General features: G+C 41.4%; 1 protein-coding gene across 2 annotated transcripts; it reads right to left on the bottom strand.

Annotated features, from left to right (window-relative positions):
- Window positions 1–348: 348 nt before the first annotated feature.
- Window positions 349–5,360, bottom strand: LOC110013663. 2 transcript variants are annotated; one of them, XM_020700122.2, is made up of 4 exons: window positions 4,585–5,360; window positions 3,580–3,723; window positions 2,119–2,433; window positions 349–1,919 (listed from the first exon to the last, which is right to left on the bottom strand). In XM_020700122.2, the coding sequence occupies exons 1-4, from the start codon at window positions 4,759–4,761 to the stop codon at window positions 1,074–1,076; spliced, it is 1,482 nt and encodes a 493-aa protein (XP_020555781.2). In that variant the 5' UTR covers window positions 4,762–5,360; the 3' UTR covers window positions 349–1,073. The 2 variants fall into 2 exon arrangements, with proteins under 2 accessions (XP_020555781.2, XP_020555782.2); XM_020700123.2 differs by lacking the exon at window positions 3,580–3,723 and having other exon boundaries at window positions 4,585–5,353.
- Window positions 5,361–20,705: the final 15,345 nt, after the last annotated feature.

The raw sequence follows: 20,705 nt of genomic DNA, 5'->3' as shown, positions 1-20,705 counted from the left end.
TTCCCTCTCATGACTGACTTTGATGTTTCCCAAAGAAGGCATGGTGAGATATCAGGAGTATTGTTGAATTCTAAGAAGGTTGCCCACTCTTTTTTAAAGAATTCAATAAATTCCTGGTCTTTTAACAGAGACGTATTAAACCTCCAGGTTGTACCTGAGGGTGTGGATATTGCCCCAGAAATGTTAACGCAACCTGGTGCATGGTCACTGATAGTAATTGGATTAATGCTGGAACTTTTAATTTCTTTTATCCAGCCGTCTTGCCTGTTCTTGTGACTGAATACTTCGCCACTGTCACAAGATCAGGCAGACGGCTGTATCCAAATGCAGCAAGTTTATTAGCTCAGCTGAAAGTCCACAAACTTAAATTACTTTAGTCAGTCAGCCAATCAATAAAAGGCATAATTTCATCCGAGGAGAGACAGTATGTTCAAAATAGTGGCGGCAAGGGTCCAGGCAGGCAACCAGAGTCTGGGTCAGAAGACAGAAAATCAGGTCCAGATACAAGATATGATAAGGAAGACAGTGTGGCACAAACAATACTTTGTGGTAAGTTCAGTACAGAGCTCAAGTATGCTGTGGCTGAGTGAATGAAAGTCAGGTGTGCACTATACAGGAATTGTGGTTAGAACTCCTGAGATGGTTCCAGCTGGTGACCAGAGGGGGAGACGGAGCTCTAAATTCTGACATTTACACCAAATTCAGACTGATAAAAAAATAAAATGTTGAAGTAAATACAACAAATAGTTCTTGAGTTTACTGCTAAATTTTTAGAAAGGAATTGGTGCCATAAGCAAAAGCCCAAAAACTAAAGAGACAGGAAAAAGACAGGAAAAAAAAAGCACTGATTCACTGGTCTTTTACAGAATATCCATTGTGTAGCAGTCACCTGACAGAGTGTTGTCCAGCCCTGCTCGAAACTCTGGGTATGAACTATATGTACATGGTAATTCAAGGACGGCACCGCAGGTGTGCGCCACTAATCTTCGACTTAAACCAGACAGCCTATTAAAGGTTACTTCGATTTTGTCCTGGCAAAGAACTGTGGACCCTGTGCAGAAGCGCAAGAATTTCTACAGTTTTTTTTGGTCAGCACTTCTCACATACCTTACCAGATGGTTAAAGGCTGACTGCTGCTGTGGATCAAGGTTTTCCACTGTTGGCTTTATTGTTTGGGCCACTTTTTTGTTTGTTGGCTTTTTAGACTCATAAAGGTTCATGATGTCTTTTTCAGTCAGAGGTGGAACCACATTGTGGATGATGGAGTGGAAACAGTCTATTATAAACTTTGGCTCTTGAAGCAATACTTTATGTGCCATTGTTAAAAGAGAGGCCCGTAAATGGTCTCCTGAGGGCAGACAATGTGAGCCCATTCTAGAAAAAAGATCCAGCAGGTCTTCTTCAACAGTTTCATCCATGTTGTTTTGGAGAGCTTTCTCAACTGCCATTCGCTCAGGCCCTGAAATAAATGTATTAAAGGACATCATCAAACGTTCCTCATCTACTGAACTGACTCCTTGACAGAAAGCAAGAACAAAAGCTGGTGACAGTTGGATTGGTATGATGCCATGGTCCAGATATCCTTTCAACCAAACTCTTCCAACAGCTTCCCAGTGCTCTTGCGTGAAGTCTGGTCGAAGTCTGGGAACTCGTTCCTCCTCCCCCTCACATTGTTCTAAGAAAAGCTCCCAGAAAGCAGAGTAGACTTCTCTGGATACACCGTCACCATCAAAACCTTTTTCATTGTTCAAATCCATCTTTAGCTTTGTATTAAGGACTTCTGGGTCCATAAAGACATCTATGAGATCCTGAACTACATTGATACGCCTAATTGAAACACAGCGGATGTCCATTACAGGTGTGGTTTGGAACACTTGATCGATATTTGATGATGCAGATCCTTCACTCCACGTTGAATGCTTCCAAATTGGGAAAAAAAGAATGAGTTATTAAAAATCAAATCATTATAAATGTATTTAATTTTCTTAGTAGTCCATTACAAATTTGAAGATATTAATCTACAGATTATAGTTAAAAATATGTAATAGAATTAGTTTTTAAAAAAAAAATACAAGTTATTAAAAAACAGTTCTAATGAATAGAAACAGCATTTCTTACCTGATTTGTGTCGAGAGTATCTGGATTCCAGGGAAGAGTGGAGACAAGACTTGCTCCATCATCGCCAGAGTGAGGTCCAAACTGTATTTCAAAGTCTTCAAGAGATGCATTGATAGCCTGGGCAAGATTAGGCTCACCGACTAACTGTTCTGCCTCTTCATGAAAAGCTAGGATTAGGCAGTCATCTTCAACTTCCTGGTTGCTTGTGGGTAAATGTAAATTACTCCCATCATCATCATCTGGAGGAGGTGAATGGAGAATCTCTATGTAGTGCAACTCAGAGTGGGGTCTTGACTGCTTACTTGATTCTCCTCCCTGTTGATAATATTAAAATTATACTGTCATCTTAGTTTGTGAACATACATTTATTTCCATAAACATGCCACTTAATCTAAAGTAGGATGTTCATGTAGGCAAGGGGTCGGCAACCTTTCGTAAAATAACTGTAATGTTCTAAGAAATATAAATAGTTCTATTTGAACCCATTAAATGACAGAAGATTCAAAAAAGAACATCTCTTTAGAAACTCTATAAACAAGGGAAATCATGCCATTCACTGGAACCACTGGGTTTTCCAAAGGACGTTGTGGCTCCCTGTGTTTTCATTTCTGTGGGAACTGATCCAAATGGCTCTTTGAGTGGTAAAGGTTGCCGACCCCTGATGTAGACGTACATAGACAGACATTTTTAATTGTATTACATCATTGTAGGGAGCATTCAAATCAAAGCATTTACCCACTACCAAGAAACTTCAATGTAGTTAAAACTCAAGACATTTTCCTATGTAAAAACTCGGAAAAAATAGCAAATTAGTTTCTCAACAAACTGCTAATGAGAAACTGTTTTAAAATTGATAGGTATATCTTATTTGTTCCTATCTAGGGAGAGATTGTACAACATCTTCAGGTCTGGTCCAAATCATGGATCATGAGGTTCTGAAGGCATTTCTGTTGAGCTAGATGATGTGAATTAGAATTTTCTCTTTAGCACTTGTTTGACCCATGTCATCATGCAAACAACACGTCACTACAAAGGTTATTTTTTGTTAAATAGCTTTTGATGCATATGTTGGACTAAAGCATCAGAATAAAAACCTGACTCCACCCACGTTAAGCGGTCTCTTTGCAAATCAACTACTAATCACTGAACTCATAATAAGGCAAATGCATTAAATCAATAAAGAAAAATAAATTAAAACTTAAATTCAAAATTATAAAAGTCACAAAATTCTCATTTATTTTTTCCATTTTCATGGAATGCACTTACGCTCTTGCACAAATGTGGTTTATATTTTTAAACACATGTACATTATTTGCTATAAACGCCTGTAGCTTGTACTTTTATACTTTGTGGGTTGTTTTTTTTTGGTTGAAGCTATACTTTAAGAAAACACAAATGAAATATACAATAAAAATTTCAGACTGAGTTGATAAAATTACATCAATATGTGTTGGAGCTTACTAGTCCATGATTTTTCTTTGTGAAGACACTGGGTGATGTATCAGAATCTGATGATTTGGGATCATACTGATTGCCTCTTTCAGTCTTCTTGGCGGATTTTCTGATGATGTGGCTTCTTGCAGCTTTTATCTGTTTTCTTCTGTTCTATAAAAGAAAAACAAAATTTTATGGACTTTTGATACATGTTAAAATTATTCAACATGTTTTATATGGTGTGCGTCTCAGCTAAGACTGTTTTAGCTTGATTTAGAAGTATTCTGATGGTGCTAATATTTTTTACAAGTGAAAATAATGTGGCATCAAGTAGAGACTCCCCATGTGGTGGCCAGTGCCACCCTCAAAGATATGCAGACCACCCCATGCATATTTGTAGCATATAGCATCTTTTGAATGTTGTAACAGTTGTTGTTGTCCAGAAAGTATGTATTTTATGAACACTAAGGCGCAGGCAGAGCTGCTGTTTCATGTTGATGTAATTTATAGAGGATGTTTTGTCGTTCATGAATCATGACATTGTCAAAGATTGAGGGATGAGCAACAGGGTTATTTTAAAGTGTGCGAAGATGTATTTAGTTGTCTAAATAATGCTTCCAAATTTTAAATGAACTATGTCTATAAATAAACTATGAATAAACTAAAATTTCTTCTAAGTGAGAAAACGGCGCTGAAGTTGAGGACTAATAAAGGAATATTCTGCCGCATTTTTCACACTAGGATCACCAAGCACCTGATCAAAAACCACAGGACCTGGACTGCTCAAACCTGGATTCTATGAGATCTTACTGTGAAAAATGCAGTGGACTATTCAAGTTTAGTGCTCTCGCGAATTGCAAGCCAACTTCCGCGTCGTAGTGAAAAGGACAACGAAACAAAAAATTTCAACACCGCTTAAATATCTGTCAAGTCTTTGCAATAGTTTGTATGTAAACCATTAGTAATCTACACTCTTGATATATCTGATTAATAATACACAACAATGTACAAAAAATATAAATTCCTTCATACCTTTGCGGATCTGTCCTCAGAAGGTTCAGAAGGTTCGAAATCCGAAGATGTGTCCGAAAGAATGACATCTGTGAGAGAATCCTCTTTTTCCTTTTCTCGAGTACACAAATAAATTCGCAGCATTTTTATTTTGGTCTGCTCATATAACTCATTTACTGTGCATCCAAGTGGAACCATCTTGTGGCTGAAATCACGAATGTCAAACTCGAAGTGTTTTTGTTTTTGAGTTATTTTGTCCTACTATGCTTACGTCTCTGCACCATGAGTGAGAGTGAAGGAGAGGATGATGAGTTTTTATAGCACCCCTACAAGCACTTCCTGTAATGACAATGATGGAAAATTCTTTAATGAATTTTTGCACTCCATGCATTTTTTCCCTGTCCTTTTTATTGTTATAAAAATGAGCATATCTCCCAGCTCAAACTGAGCATACACGGCATACACGTTCAAAGTAAGGTTGGACATCCCAACAGTACCAGTTATAAAAGAATTTCTCTTTCCCTGTTAAACTACTTAAGTGGTGGATAATCCTGGTCCTCAAGGTCCACCGTCCTGCCTGTTTAGATCTTTCCTGCTCCAACAAAGTGTTCCAATGTTTGAATTATCTCTTCAGCATGTTCTCAAGTGCTAAAGAAGCCTGTTAATCACCCACTAAAATAAATCATTTGTGTTAGAGGAGAGAAATACATTTAGTAACTGTCATTTTCATGTTTCTGAGGAGCCTGATGAGCTAATTCAGGTGTGTTAGAGTAGCACAGAACATGCAGGCAAGTCTGGCCTGAGGATCAGGGTTGCGTTATTCTGATCTTGGCAGTAGAAATAACATCCTAAATAGTCTCACCAGGATCTTGGCTGGAAGATTCACTTAGACGTGTCAATCCAGAGGGAGTCATGATGAGAAGGCTGTCCATTCAGATTGCAAGGCGCCGTCAGTACAATGTGCCAGCACCAAATCACCTCTGGCATATAGATGGAAATCACAAGCTAATCCGGTCATTATTTTGTATTACGACTTCAAATAGATTTTTAAAATAAATTTTAATTTTATGTAAATGTGTCAAATTTTAAGCACATATCTGTTCTTGACTTGGTTGACAGTTAGAATGTCATTTGCTTATGCTGCTTCTGCACAGGAACACATACTGGGTGACCTGAAAAATCTAAAACTGCAGTTAAATGACATCATCAATAAACAAACACAATTCCAGATACAAAGGCTTCGACTGGAAAGATATGAAAACTCAAATAAATCTGGCAAATTTCTAGCTAATCAGCTTAAAATTAATAAAGAAAAATCAACAATCACTTCTATTATGGACCAAACAGGGTATGTCACCCATGACCCGGTAAAAATTAATAATGCGTTTAAAGACTTTTATCAAAACTTATACACTACACAGATCAATCCATCAGAACAAAGCATCAACTCATTTCTCAACAATGTAAACCTGCCCAGCTTAAACGAAGATCAAATCACAAATTTAGACTCTCCGCTCTCGTTGTCTGAGCTTCATGAAGCTCTGTTACTTATGCCTAATGGTAAAGCACCAGGGCCTGACGGCTTTCCTGCAGAGTTTTATAAGGAATTCTGGGAACAACTGGCACCAACATTTTATAAAACGGTAAAATTTATCAATGAAAGCCAATCTCTACCACCTAACATGAACTCCGCCGACATTATCCTTCTTCTAAAACCAGACAAAGACCCCACTAGTCCTTCAAGCTATCGCCCCATTTCTTTAATTAATGCAGATGTAAAAATTATCTGCACTAGCACAGAGAATAGAAAAAGTCACTCCTCACATAATTGACTTTGATCAAACTGGATTCATCAAAGGCAGACACTCGGATGACAATGTCCGCAGACTCGTTAACATAATAGACTTTGCCACCATCAAAAAACAGGAAATGACTATACTATCACTGGATGCTGAAAAAGCCTTTGATAGAGTAAATTGGAAGTTCCTTATTGCTGCCCTCCATAAGTTTGGGTTTGGAGAATCATTTATCAATTGGATCAAAATATTATACCACAACCCCAATGCATCAGTTAGAACTAATAAACAGACTTCCAACAGGTTTTTTCTTGGAAGAGGAACCAGACAGGGTTGCCCACTCTCTCCTTCTCTTTTTGCTATATTGGGGGTGGGGGGGCCTGGTCGTCGTTGCTCCTTGCCCTTCTGCCGTGGGCCGGGGTGGGGGTCGGGGCCTCCGGTGCCTGGCGGGGGGTGGTGGGGGCTCTGTTGGTCGGGGGGTCGGGTCCGGCGCCTGGGTGGGGCGGGCTGGGGTGCTGCGTTGTCCTCTGGGCTTGGGTGTGGGGGTGCGTGGTGGGGGGGTAGGGTGGTGGTCTGGCTTGGCTTGGGGGGTGGTCCCTTTTCCTGTGCTGGGGGGGTTGGCGGGGGGCCCTGCTCGGGGGGGGCCCAGCGGCGCCGGATGGGCTGTCCATCTACACCTGAGGCTGGGATCGGCCCTTCCCTGGCTCTGGGGCGGGACGGGACAACCCTCTTGGGGCCCCCGGTCGCTCTGGGTGTCATCCGCTTCGGCTGCGGGGTCTGGGGTGGGGGGGTCTTGTCGGCCCTGTCCTGTGGGGGGGCATTCTGGGGGAGGGGGGGCACTATTGGTACGGGGCAGGGGGGTTGACGGGGGGTCTCCGCTGAGGCCGTCGGCGGTTTCCCCGGCCGGTTGGCTGCCTCGGTCCCGTCGAGGCCTGACCAGAGCTCTTCTAGGGCCGGCGTTTGGGGGTGGGGGCCTGGGCTTGCTCCGGGGGGGGCGACGCTTTCTGGCTCCTCTCTCTCTGTGTGGGGTGGGTGGTGCTGGGCCTGGGGTGTCGGCGCCTCCGGGGGTGGGGCCCCTGGGCTGGGTGGCCCTGGCCCCTTTGCTGGGTGGGGGGGACTGGGGGACAGCTGTTTGACCACCGGGGGACAGTCTACCAGCTGTCCCCAACTTACCCCCTTCCTCATATAACCTCATATTAGGGTTAGGGGGTGGGGGGTCTAGCCTGCGATGCGCCTTGGGGGGGGGTTTCTTGGCAGTGGCCCCCCTCCTATGGTTGCCGTATGGAGTGGGCCCCCCCTCTTTCGGTTTTATTTGCACCTTACACATGTAGGGTCCTTGGTAGGGGGGGGGTGCTTGGACATCACTGCAAGCAGCAGATTTTAACTGCACCCCCCTTAGTACACACACCCCTCCCCCTTCAACATATACATTCCAACATAAACACACACACATGCACACACACACCCTTTCAAACACACATACACGCACACACATTTTGCAAGGAAGGTGGGACCTGGGTCCATCTGTCCCCTACCCCTTCCCTGGTGGGGGGTACGGGCCCCTTGGCGATGGCGGCCGTGTCCCTTGGGTGCTGGCTCCCTGGGCCCGGCGGTGCTCTCTCCGCACGGTGGGGGGGTTCATATTACACCGGGGGGGGTTCGTGTCCCTGGGGGGTGGGTCCTGGTCCTTGCCCCTGAACGCTGGGCCCCGCCAAACTTCCAACATGGCCGAGCCTGGTCGGGCCGTATTTATAACACCCCTTGTGGGCCCTCTTTTTTCCCCGGGGTTCCCCCTCCTGGGCGGGGCCGGCGGGCCCCTATCTTGCTCCTCCCTGGACCAACCGTGGGCCGGGCGGATGGCTGCCTGGAGTGTGGAGCGGGTCTCCCTTGGGGGGTCCTGGCTCGTACCTGGGGTGGGGGCGGGGGGATGCCCGGAACTCCTAGGTTGTGGTGGGGTGCTCGTCTGGGGATGTGGGCGTACTTCTCCGGTGGGACCCTGCGTTGGGCGCTCCCGGCGCGGCGGGGGGGCTGCTCTCCTGGTTGGGCTGGGGCGGCGCTCTCTTTCCCTCCGTGCCTCCCTGCTCTCTGGCTCTGGGGGCCTTGCGGCGGTCCTGCTGGCCCTGGCCTGGGTGGCGGGCTTGGTCGCCCGGGCGGCGGTTGTTCCCTGCCGGTTCCCGTGTGGCGTTGGGGGGATTTCGGCTGCCGCTGCTGCTGCGGTATGGGTCTTGGGGTGGGGATGGCTGGGCACTCTCCCTCCTTCTTGTCACGTTCCACCATCCATTTTAGAAGAACATAAACACTCACCTGAGCACAGGTGTTAGCTCACCTTTGCACTAACAGTTTGCATGATTGAATGACTGAAATATTTCACACTAGTTGGTTTTAAGGCATAAGTATGCGTGTGTGAACACTATCTGTTTTGTGTGCATGTCGACATGTGGACATTTTTGCAGCTAGCAGGTGTGTTTATAACATTTGAGTGTGTGTGTGGATAGGCCCCGCCCTTTTTGTACTACATTTGAACCTTACTATAATGATTAACAACCAGTAAACTTGTTGCTTTATGCTGCTTCATGGTCCTACCCCCCTTCCCCTCCTATTATCACCCTCCTACCCCCCCCTCTCTCTAACGTCCCTCTCTCTTCTTCCCCTCTTTCCTTTTCCGTCCGGTCCAACACCAAAGATTTTCAAACATGATTGAAATTAATAAAGTTTGGCCTCAATTACAAAAAGGGTTTATTCAGACATACCTTTGGTTTGTCTGAAGAATAATAACCCCTCTTGTTAAAGTAAAATATGTCCAACACAAGAGGCCCTCAGCTCTCATCTGTCTGCCTAGCTGTTGGACAGGACAAGTTAAAAAAAAAAAAATAAAAGAATGTCATTTTTAAACAAGACTGACATGACAGTTATTTTTGTCCTGTAAACTGTACAGGGTCAGATTTTCCTGTGAGGAGGAAAACAAAGACTTATCTATTTGTCTGCAAGTGGATGTATCCGAATGGGAGACTTTGCAGTTTCTGCGTCACAGACCCTAGCTTTTCCAAACTATTATTTGTTTTTGATTTTTATCAAGATTTGAATTTCTTTTTTTTTAAATAGCAGTTTTAATCGTAACCCTTGTGCTATCCTAGGCACTTTAACATCAGGAGTTGGGTCATCTAGACCCACTAGACCAGGGGTCGGGAACCTATGGCTCGCGAGCCATATATGGCTCTTTTGATGGTCACATGTGGCTCGCAGACAAATCTTTAATTATAGTTTTTTTTTTCATTAGACCAGTCCTTCTCGGGCGCGATGCGATGCCAGAGGCGTGCAGTAGTAGCAGTGCTTAGAGAGAGAAATCTGCGCCAGCGCTATCAGTTACTATTATCTATTATTTCACAGAGTTTGTACCAGCTGGAAACCTGTGAATTGACGTGCCTAAAACTACGCGCTCCTGTCTCTGAGAAAGAGCGCGCAGATGCGGGGATGGGATGTGTGAGGGAGAAAGCAGAGGGTGGGGCTGAGGTGTTGTGGGGACAGGCAGCAGGTGAATCACGCAGGGATTGTAAAAACGTAAAACCCGCTGCCTGTCACTCACTGCAGCGTGTGAGTATATGTTTGGCTCCCCGTCTGCATGTGAGCAGTCTTTGTCACATCTACAGAACATTCAGACCTACGATCACGTTTAAAGTCTCAACGCCTGCACGAAGCAGAAACTCACCACGTATCAACCAGACTAGACCATCAGCAAAACTACCACGAGAAATACTCATCATTTATTTGCAACGGAATAACAATGTTATTAAAAAGAATCCACAGACTTATTGTACTTTAAAAATGTTGAAATTAAATCAAATGCACACATTCATTTGTATATTTAGTTTCAAACAAATTGTCGCGGACTGAGTTGGATGGCTGTTGGGCCGCGTTAAAAGTTCTGGGGCCTGTTTCAGAAAGGAGGTTCAACCAACTCTGAGGTTAAACTTGAACTCTGAGTTGGTCAATCGAGAGATTAACAACTCTGAGTTTTCTGTTTCAGAGAAGCTGATCGGAGTTAGGTCAATCAACTCTGAGTGGACTGATTCGGAGTTAAGCGTGGGCACCGCGACTATAAGAAGCCATTATCAATGGAGCGCAGATATCACGAGTCACCATGGCAAGCGTGAAAAAGAAGAGGTCTGCGTATTTTTCGCCAGCTGAACTTGACGTACTGCTGCAGAGTTACAGTGAATATGAGCACATATTCCTACGGTGGCCCAGAAGGGTCACAACACAACACATTAACTTTACACGAGACACATTAACTTTACACACAACACATTAACTTAACACACAACACATTAACTCGCAACACAACACATTAACTTTACACACAACACATTAACTTTACACACAACACATTTACTCACAACACAACACATTAACTCACAACACAACACAATAACTCACAACACAACACATTAACTCACAACACAACACATTAACTCACAACACAACACATTAACTCACAACACAACACATTAACTCACAACACAACACAATAACTCACAACACAACACAATAACTCACAACACAACACATTAACTCACAACACAACACAATAAATCACAACACAACACATTAACTCACAACACAACACAATAACTCACAACACAACACAATAACTCACAACACATTAACTCACAACACATTAACTTTACACACAACACATTAAATCACAACACAACACATTAACTTTACACACAACACATTAACTTTACACACAACGCATTAACTTAACGCACAACACATTAACTCACAACACAACACATTAACTTTACACACAACACATTAACTTTACACACAACACATTAACTCACAACACAACACATTAACTCACAACACAACACATTAACTCACAACACAACACAATAACTCACAACACAACACATTAACTCACAACACAACTCAATAACTCACAACACAACACAATAACTCACAACACAACACATTAACTCACAACACAACACAATAAATCACAACACAACACATTAACTCACAACACAACACAATAACTCACAACACAACACAATAACTCACAACACATTAACTCACAACACATTAACTCACAACGGAAGTAAAGCTGCAATGGAAGTGCTTTTATTCTGAAATTTCAACTGGGCTGAGCGGCTAACTGCCTAACAGAAAGTAACGTCACAGTGAGCTGTGGAGGGAGCATGATTTTCTACAAGAGAAGCTAGCAGCAGCGTTGCCAGATTGGGCGGTTTTGGGTGTAAATTTGCGGTCAAAAATGCATAATTTGTGCAGTTTTAGGGTCGGTTCAGCGGGTTCTTTCCCACTCATGAATATATAATAGCGGCCTACGTTAGGCCGTGTGGCTTTTGGAGTTCTACTGAAGCTCCGTGAACGGCAGAGCTTAATGGACCGGGTTTTGTCATCTAACCTGTTGTTGGGGGAGTGCAACGCCCCGCCTCTTAGAAATTGTGTTCATTAAAGCCTGACAGTGGGGATCTCTCCACATTTGTCGTGTCAAGTGTTGGGGACCGCGTGCGAATGTGTGAGAGGAAGAGGGAGGGGAAGAAAGGAGAGGAGCGCGTGCAGGGACTGGGAGGGTGTGTGGGTGGGTGGGGGGTGTTGGGGACCGAGTGAGTGTGAGAGGAGGGGGCTGAAGAACGGAGAGGAGCGGAGCACGTGCAGCGACAGAGAGGGGTGTGAGTGCAGCACGGAGGAGTGTGCGTTAACATTGTGTAGCTTCTCTTGTAGAAGAAACATGCTCCCTCCACAGCTCACTGTGACGTTACTTTCTGTTAGGCAGTTAGCCACTCAGCACAGTGGAAATTTCAGAATAAAAGCACTTCCATTGCTGCTTTACTTCCGTTGTGAGTTAATGTGTTGTGTTGTGAGTTAATGTGTTGTGTTGTGAGTTATTGTGTTGTGAGTTATTGTGTTGTGTTGTGAGTTAATGTGTTGTGTTGTGAGTTAATGTGTTGTGTTATGAGTTAATGTGTTGTGTTGTGAGTTATTGTGTTGTGTTGTGAGTTATTGTGTTGTGAGTTAATGTGTTGTGTGTAAAGTTAATGTGTTGTGTGTTAAGTTAATGGGTTGTGTGTAAAGTTAATGTGTTGTGTGTAAAGTTAATGTGTTGTGTTGTGACCCTTCTGGGCCACCGTATATTCCGGAAGAAAAGCAACATCGCTGCATCTGCAAAACAGAGGCAGTTAGCGTGGGAAAACATAGCTGCTCAAGTTAATGCGCAAGTTTGCATTTAAATCATTGTTATAAAATATTGGCTGTAATAACTTTCTAAATAGCGTAAGGTGTGAAATAAAAATGGGCGATATTTAGGTGTACTTTTGAAGTGTTATTCCTGGTGTAATTGCATGAAATGCTGCACAGTGTACAGAACCAATCGGGGGTAAAATGCATTTAACGTCGGTAATGTTTAGAGGACTTTTTTGTTAACCTTCCCCTCTTGCAAACTTTGGTCGGTTCAATATTAATACATTCAATTGTAGCCGGCCTCACAGGGTTCGTTGTCGGTAGATGTGAATGAAATTATGGCGCTCAGACACACACGTCTGTTCACTCCACATGTCTCTATTATAAATCTTGCACAGCAGAACACATGCCCCCTACAGTCCCACTACCGTAACTGCAGCAGTAAATGCATGAATATGAGACACTGCATGGGCTGCTACAGAATTGTGTTTTTAAAAGTGAGCTTATGTCTACCCTTGTATTGATCAAGTGGTATAGGTTTATCTGGGATTAAGAAAGTAAGCAGTACTAGCAAATTGTGTTTCCCAAAAGTAATTGTTACATTAATCTAATTCAATGTCCCTGATTTCATTTTCATGTAGATGCAATCCTGCAGGAATTAAAAGAACATGGCAGCAGCTAAAAATGAAGTATAAAAACATAATTCAATCAGGTATAATTTGAGCATGTCATGGATGTAGGCTTTGTTGACAATATTTGACATATGAAACATCTACATAGCAATACACATCTAATGTTGTTTTCATTGTCTATATGTTATTGACTGCAACGAAAAACGGTAACGCTCAAACAAAAACGTATAGGGAAATGACAAAAAAAATCGAGTCTAGGTCTCAAAATCCTCGCACGAGGTAAATGTAATTCTCTAGGAAATAATGCAGCCTCCTCGTCTATTGGGTCCTCCAAAAAAGAACAAGCCATTCTTGTCACTTAGACCGTCTCTGTTTGACGGAAATGTGGGCAATGAAGGTTAAAGCGACAAATACCGCTTTGTCTTTAAAAAGGGGAGGGGACCGGCAGAAACCTTGAGTTTAGAGAATAAAACCTGCTCCCGACCAGGTTAGGTTCACAGCGTAAGTAACCATGGACACTGACTCCGAGTATAAGTTACCTCTCTTTCAGAAACGGGTTTGACTTACTCTATTTACTCTGGTTTAACAAACCTCCCATTCTGAAACGGAAAACCCAGGGTTTCCCTGATTTCAGGGTTAATGCACTCAGAGTTTACACTTAACCTCCTTTCTGAAACAGGCCCCTGGAGTTCATTGAACGCGTCAAGCAGAGATCTGATTGGCCCTCAGTTCTGTCGCTCAGCCTGTTGTTAGGTAATCTGGACCAATGGGGTTCAGCTATGGGCCAAATAAGGGAAATGGGAGGGCTGCAGCGGGAGCAGGGGAATATAAAGTTGGGAGAAGCGCTCTCGTGTCGGCGGGAGAGATTCAGGAGTTGCTGAATTAATTGAACGGCGTTTGTTGCGGTCTGCAGTAATCGGAATAAAGAACTTTAAAAGAGGTTAAGTCTCCGTGCCTCAGTGTGGGGAAGGGACACTACATTATTGTATGGCTCTTTCGAAATTACATTTCAAAATATGTGGCATTTATGGCTCTCTTGGCCAAAAAGGTTCCCGACCCCTGCACTAGACAGTGCTCTGAACCTTTTTTCTTCAATGATTTGTGATCTTCACTGGTGTCCATGGATTACATGAAATCTTTCCACCTTTATCCACCTTTGTCATGGTAGGGAGAACACCTCAATGTAAGGGGGGGTCATCTAAGATAGCACAAGGGTTAAATGTGTTTACATGCGTCCTCCATTATGAGAAAAACATCTTAAAAACACTAAAAACACAAGTTTTATTGGAGTGGGTCTTTAAACTATTACCCACACTTATTTCACATGCATGTCTCAAAGCTAAAAGGGTGATGTTATTAAATACTTTAGCCTTGTCTTCCAAATCCTGAACCTAACCCTTCCTCTGGGTCTAGGCCCATCCTGACCCCAACCTTGTACAAAATAAATGTGGCCAAGGAAAAGCTGCATTATTAACCACAGGTATTTCAGCATTCAATATAAGTGTGGCGAAATAAAAAGGTTCAGCACTAGCCATACGTATTTAGAAAATTACATGAGAATTCTCACTTCATTTTAAAAATAGATATTCTCAACTATGGTAAGATGACAATGTTTCCCCTTTTCCTTTAACCAGATGGAGAGTAGTTGTCCATGGTGAAATAGATGGCTTTTCAAGGTTGGTTGTCTACCTTAATGCTTCTACAAACACCAAAGCCACAAGTGTTTTCAATGGGTTTTTGGCAGCAGTCAGCCAATATGGAGTGCCATCACGAGTCAGGTAAATGTTACAAAATCACTTTTAAAACAATCTTTGGACTTTTCAGTACTGTTTTCCACCTCTTCCCTCAGGTCAGACAAAGGAGGTGAAAAAATGCTAAGGTAGCTCATTTCATGGTCCAGAAAATGGGGCAGAACAGGTATTATCATTTTACTGGCAGAAGTGTGCACAACCAGCGGTATGGGCAACTGAAACCTCATAAAACTGCACTCTTTGAACACAGACTTGTGTTCTAAGCACTGCAGAATACTTAACCCTTGTGCTATCTTAGATGACCCCCCCCCCCCCTTCCATTGAGGTGTTCCCCCTACCATGACAAAGGTGGATAAAGGTGGAAAGATTTCATGTAATCCATGGACACCAGTGAAGATCACAAATCATTGAAGAAAAAAGGTTCAGAGCACTGTCTAGTGGGTCTAGATGACCCAACTCCCAATGGTAAAGTGCTTAGGATAGCACAAGGGTTACAAACATTGCCCACTTGGCGGTTGTAATACCCAAATTGTATTAGTACAAGTAATGCCAGTCAGATTTTTTTGGTCATTTTATAGACTTGTCTAAAATGAAAAAAATGAATGAATGAATGAAAAAAAATCCTTTTATGACCTTCCAAATAATTGATACACAAGAATTTTTTAAAATGATCTTCCATTTCTTTACAGAATTGAACGCCTTTGGAGGGATGTGTATGAAAATGTCCTGGACCTTTTCTACACAATCTTTACTGAGCTGGAGTTTCAGGGACTGTTCAATCCCGGTGAAGAAATTGACCTTTATTTCACAGATGCTTTCTTCATCACATTCAAAAGCATCTTCACGCATTTGCACAAGCTTGGAACCATCATGGACTGAGAATGGCAAACAATCGCTCACCCCTGCAACTCTGGCTACAGCATAGACAACCCAGTCTCATCCTAAAATGTGTAGTAGCTACGTGATCCTGAGAAGGCTCATAGAAAATGATTAGGAAAATGAAATGTATCCATCTCACAATTTAGGGGACATTTTTGTGAAACGTATACGTATGTCCATCTGGACAAACGTAGCTACTACACATTTTAGGATGAGACTGGGTTGGCATAGAAGAGAGGGGCACAACTTTTCAGAGGCACAACTGTGTTTTATCCAAATTTTAACTTTCACTTTTTCTTATGACCGCAAATGAATTAGCTTATGTTGTCTTTTTTTGTGGCAAAGCATATTTTATGTTAAATAATTTTTTAATTTTTTTTTTTTACAAAGAAAGGTTCATAAATAAATACTAGTTTGGAACTGCTGTGTAAATAAATAGTAAGTGGGAGCTTGTTTTGTAGCATCGTGATAATTTGTCACTCTGACAAAAATTATTTGCTCAAGAAGACCCAGCAACATGGGAAAGGGTGGCCCGATCAGTTTTTCTTGACCCCGATCAGATTCAGAGTGATTGAGTATCTGCTGACTCTGAGTCCTTATCTGCTATTTTTGTAACAGATTTTAAAAATGAATTAGGGTAATTTAATAAACAGATGCAGATCATCCTCAATTTGTATTCTTAAATAATTCTTCTTTAATCATTTAACACTTAAACAAACAAACAAACTTTTGTAAAGTACCGGTAGCTTTAACCATAAAATAAGAATAGTGCCAACTTGAAAAAAATTATTAACTAGCCAATTAACTAATAAAATTAGGGGATAATTAGTCATGTGAGAAAGTTTGGTGACCAACTGATTGAACATTTTGATTAGATGTGGTTCATATTTCCATTAAAAGTTCTTACTAATAAATGATGACTTTCTTTTAATAAGTTGTAAAATAAATGAGTATTCACAATTAGCTCGCATTACTCGAACCATTTTCTGGTTTTGGTTATTCTTTTTTTAGAGGTTATGGGAATCTTTTTTTGACTGCTAAAGGTCTGGCATTTATTTAAATTGACATTACATTTTAGGTTTTAGTTCCACATTATTTAATTCTGCTTAACTGGAGCCCTGTCAAAGACAAATAAAAAAAAGGCATATCAAACAATAACTAGTGCCTTAACCTTTGTGCTATGTTAGATGACCCCCCCCCCCTTCCATTGTCGTGTTCACCCAACCATGACCAAGGTGGATGAAGGTGGAAAATTTCATGTAATCCATGGACACCAGTGAAGATCACAAATCATTGAAGAAAAAAGGTTCAGAGCACTGTCTAGTGGGTCTAGATGACCCAACTCCCAATGTTAAAGTGCCTAGGATAGCACAAGGGTCACGAAAAACAAATACACACTTGCTGTCAGTTCAAAATGTTTATAAGGCGTTTTTGATCCCAAAAGTCTGAATCTGTGAACATTGCTAACTTTTATTTATTTTTTTGCGCTGTATTCTTCAGCAATAAATTATTGTGATCTGTTTATGATATCCAGACTTATAGTAGATAATTTATCTGGAATAATAAAGATAAAATATAAAGCGTTGATCATAAAAATAAATTAAATTATCCTGATTGGTGTACAAAATCCAATTCAGATCGAGTCTGCAAATATGTGATCAGGCCTATTTCCGATCAGGATTTGACTGGGACACCCCTAAAAACAGGCAGCAGATTACCAAACAGAAAAATAGTTCTTCCGCTTAGGTTTTATCATGTGTCATATTTCAGGTGAATGAGGACTATGGCGTGGACTGGACAGGACCATATAATCACCGTACATCCACTGAGGTCACTGTTCCTGAGATCCAGCTTCCACATACATTGACTGAACAAGAACTTTCAGCATTGCCAAATACCAATGTTCCTCTAGGTCAGTCTTTGCAAGTTTACTTGGAAACTATTCATGCACTCAAAATGAGATTTTAAAAGCATTTTATTTATGACACAAGAACATGTTGTACCTGATTGATTGATTGATTGATTGATTTAAGTGTCATGCACTAATGTGCCCAGCACACACGGGCTTATATGACACTGAAAAACAAAACAAAATACACAATGCATAAAGATACATCCCCATCACAAAAAGAAAAAGGAATCCAATAACCAATAACCCCCCTAATCAGAGTCTAACAGAATACATAGTGTCCATTCTTATTGTCCATGCTTTTGACACAACATTTGCCAAACGAAAGATTTCATTTTCAAAAAGCCAACGTAAAATTTTGTCTTCAGATAACCAAAACAAATCTGGACATTTCTTTTCTATGACGTCATACATACAAAGTCTATGTTTCTCATACAAAGGGCAATAAAACAAAAAATGAAATTCATCCTCCACCACTCGCAGCTCACAGACCTCACAGAGTCTTTCCTCCTCAGGAATGCCTTTAAAACGCCCTACTTCCACCTGTAGGGGGAGCACTCCTGCTCTCAGTTGAGCACATAAGGATCTTTGTCCAACAAATGATTTAATGGAGTATACATGGACAAAACATACAAATGAACACATGATTCAGATATTTTTTTAGGCGTTCAGAGAAAGGCCTTGAAGGCCCTGACGCCCCACCACTGGTGGAAGGGGTGTGGGCTTCTAATGAGCCCACTCCTAATTGGAGAGAGCGGTTGCTATAGAAAGATAGATGGGCCAATCACAGCTTACTGAGGACATCTGGTTCCATGAAGGACATATTGCGGAAAAATGGCAAATTAATTCATTTTCTATAGGTGACTTCACATGGGATTCGCATTTTTATATCTTATACGGTCAATGATCTTAACAGAGACTAGGACCTACAAAGGCATTTCAAAGGAAAAAAGATCAGGCTTTTGTTTTTTTGTTTTTTTTATTGAGGGTGGCTCTATCCGACAATGAGAGCCGGCAGGGAGGCAGTTGCCAAGGGACGGTCTACAAAGCGCAAGCTCCGGGGAAAAGTTATCAAAAAAATCCATAGTCTTTCAAGTAGGCCTGCGCAATATACCGCAAATTTATCGTTATCGCGACATTAAGCTGTGCAATATGCATACCGCAAAAGACGGCGAAAATCGCAATAAATGGTTACCTTAAATCTGCTATAACAATCTCATGGCAGCTTGAAATATTGAACAAATGAAATAAATCCCTTTATGCATTTAACCAATCAAAAGGACCCGTTTACGTTGTTGATCAATCAGATGAGCCCTTTTATGTTTGATATTTGCCTCCTACGTCGACGAGGGTCATTTGGAGTATCATTTTTAAACTGTTGCAGTGAAATGGAGATGATGTTTTTGGTTGTTTTGCTGTTTGTTTATATACCGCGAATTATATCGTTATCGCAATATTAATCACCAATATCGCATATCGCGAGTTTTCCTCATATTGTGCAGCCCTACTTTCAAGGAAACTAAATTAATAATGTTACATTGTTACAACTCTTCTTCATATTGATGCTACAATAATTTTAACATTTTTTAAAAGAAAGTTATTTTCTACAAATTTTTAATGGAGACATGAATTACATCTGATCAAAAAGGTTCTGAAGATCCTAAAGCTACAGTCACATGACTAAGTATCACCTATTTTTACTAGTTAATAGTTGACTATTTTTACTAGTCAATAGTTGCACTATTTTTACTTGAATCTTCAAGCTACTTCACAGAAGTGCTCCTTTTTTCAATTTCATTTATGTATTTGTTCCTTTAAATGAAAATTATTGATTGTCCAAAAGGTTTTTATGTTTGTCTTACAATATTGAAAATGTTCATGATTGGAAAGGAGCATAATTGAATAATACAATTCTTATAATTGTCTGCTCCCTTTTAAACATTGCATCATATTTATATTTCTCACACCATCACCTGTACTCAGATTTTACCATATGCAGTTATAAACACAGTAAATACATTCCATTCATTTAGTACATACAGTCAGGACCATAAATATTTGGACAGAGACAAATTCTTTCTAATTTAGTTTCTGAACATTACCACAGTGTATTTTAAATAAAACAACTCAGATGCCATTGAAGTGCAGACTTTCAGCTTTTATTCCATGGGTTGAACAAAAAGATTGCATAAAAATGTGAAAAGCTAAAGAATTTTTTAAACACAATCCGTTCATTTCATGGGCTCCTAAGTAATTGGACTAATGAAATAACTGAAAACAAAATGGTCATTCCTAATATTTGGTTGAAAAGCCTTTGTTGGCAATGACAGCCTGAAGTCTTGAACTCATGGACATCAGCAGATGCTGGGTTTTCTCCTTCTGAATGCTCTGCCAGGCCTTTACTGCAGCGGCTTTCAGTTGCTGTTTGTTTGTGGGCCTTTGTGTCTGAAGTTTAGTCTTCAACAAGTGAAATGAGGCTCAATTGGGTTAAGATCAGGTGACTGACTTGGCCATTCAAAAATATTCCACTTCTTTGCTTTAATAAACTCCTGAGTTGCTTTGGCTCTATGTTTTGGGTCATTGTCCATCTGTATTATGAAACGCCGTCCACTCAGTTTGGCTGCATTCACCTGGATCTGCACAGACAGTATGTCTCTGAACACCTCATTGATGTGTCACATCATCAATAAACACTAGTGTCCCAGTGCCACTAGCAGCCATGCATGCCCAGACCATCACACTGCCTCCACAGTGTTTTACTGATGATGTAGTGTGCTTTGGATCAGGAGCTTCTCCACGCCTTCTCCAGACTTTTCTCTTGCCATCATTCTGGTAGAGGTTGATTTTGGTTTAATCTGTCCAAAGAATGTTTTTCCAGAACTGTGCTGGCTTTTTTAGATGCTTTTTAGCAAAGTCCAATCTAACCTTCCTATTATTGAGGCTTATGAGTGGCTTTCATCTTGCAGTGTAC

Source organism: Oryzias latipes, chromosome 22, assembly GCF_002234675.1.
Source record: "Oryzias latipes chromosome 22, ASM223467v1".
NCBI classification, from domain to species: Eukaryota; Metazoa; Chordata; class Actinopteri; order Beloniformes; family Adrianichthyidae; genus Oryzias; species Oryzias latipes.
Note: the sequence above shows the minus strand (reverse complement) of the source record. Positions and strands in the feature narration are given on the sequence as shown.

Excerpts from the sequence above, each read along its gene's own strand:
- LOC110013663 (XM_020700122.2), bottom strand. The coding sequence starts at position 4,761 with ATGGTTCCACTTGGATGCACAGTAAATGAGTTATATGAGCAGACCAAA. Across the intron at positions 3,724-4,584 it reads CTGAGGACAGATCCGCAAAG|AACAGAAGAAAACAGATAAA; the intron begins GTATGAAGGAAT and ends TTTCTTTTATAG. Across the intron at positions 1,920-2,118 it reads ATACTCTCGACACAAATCAG|CATTCAACGTGGAGTGAAGG; the intron begins GTAAGAAATGCT and ends CCAATTTGGAAG.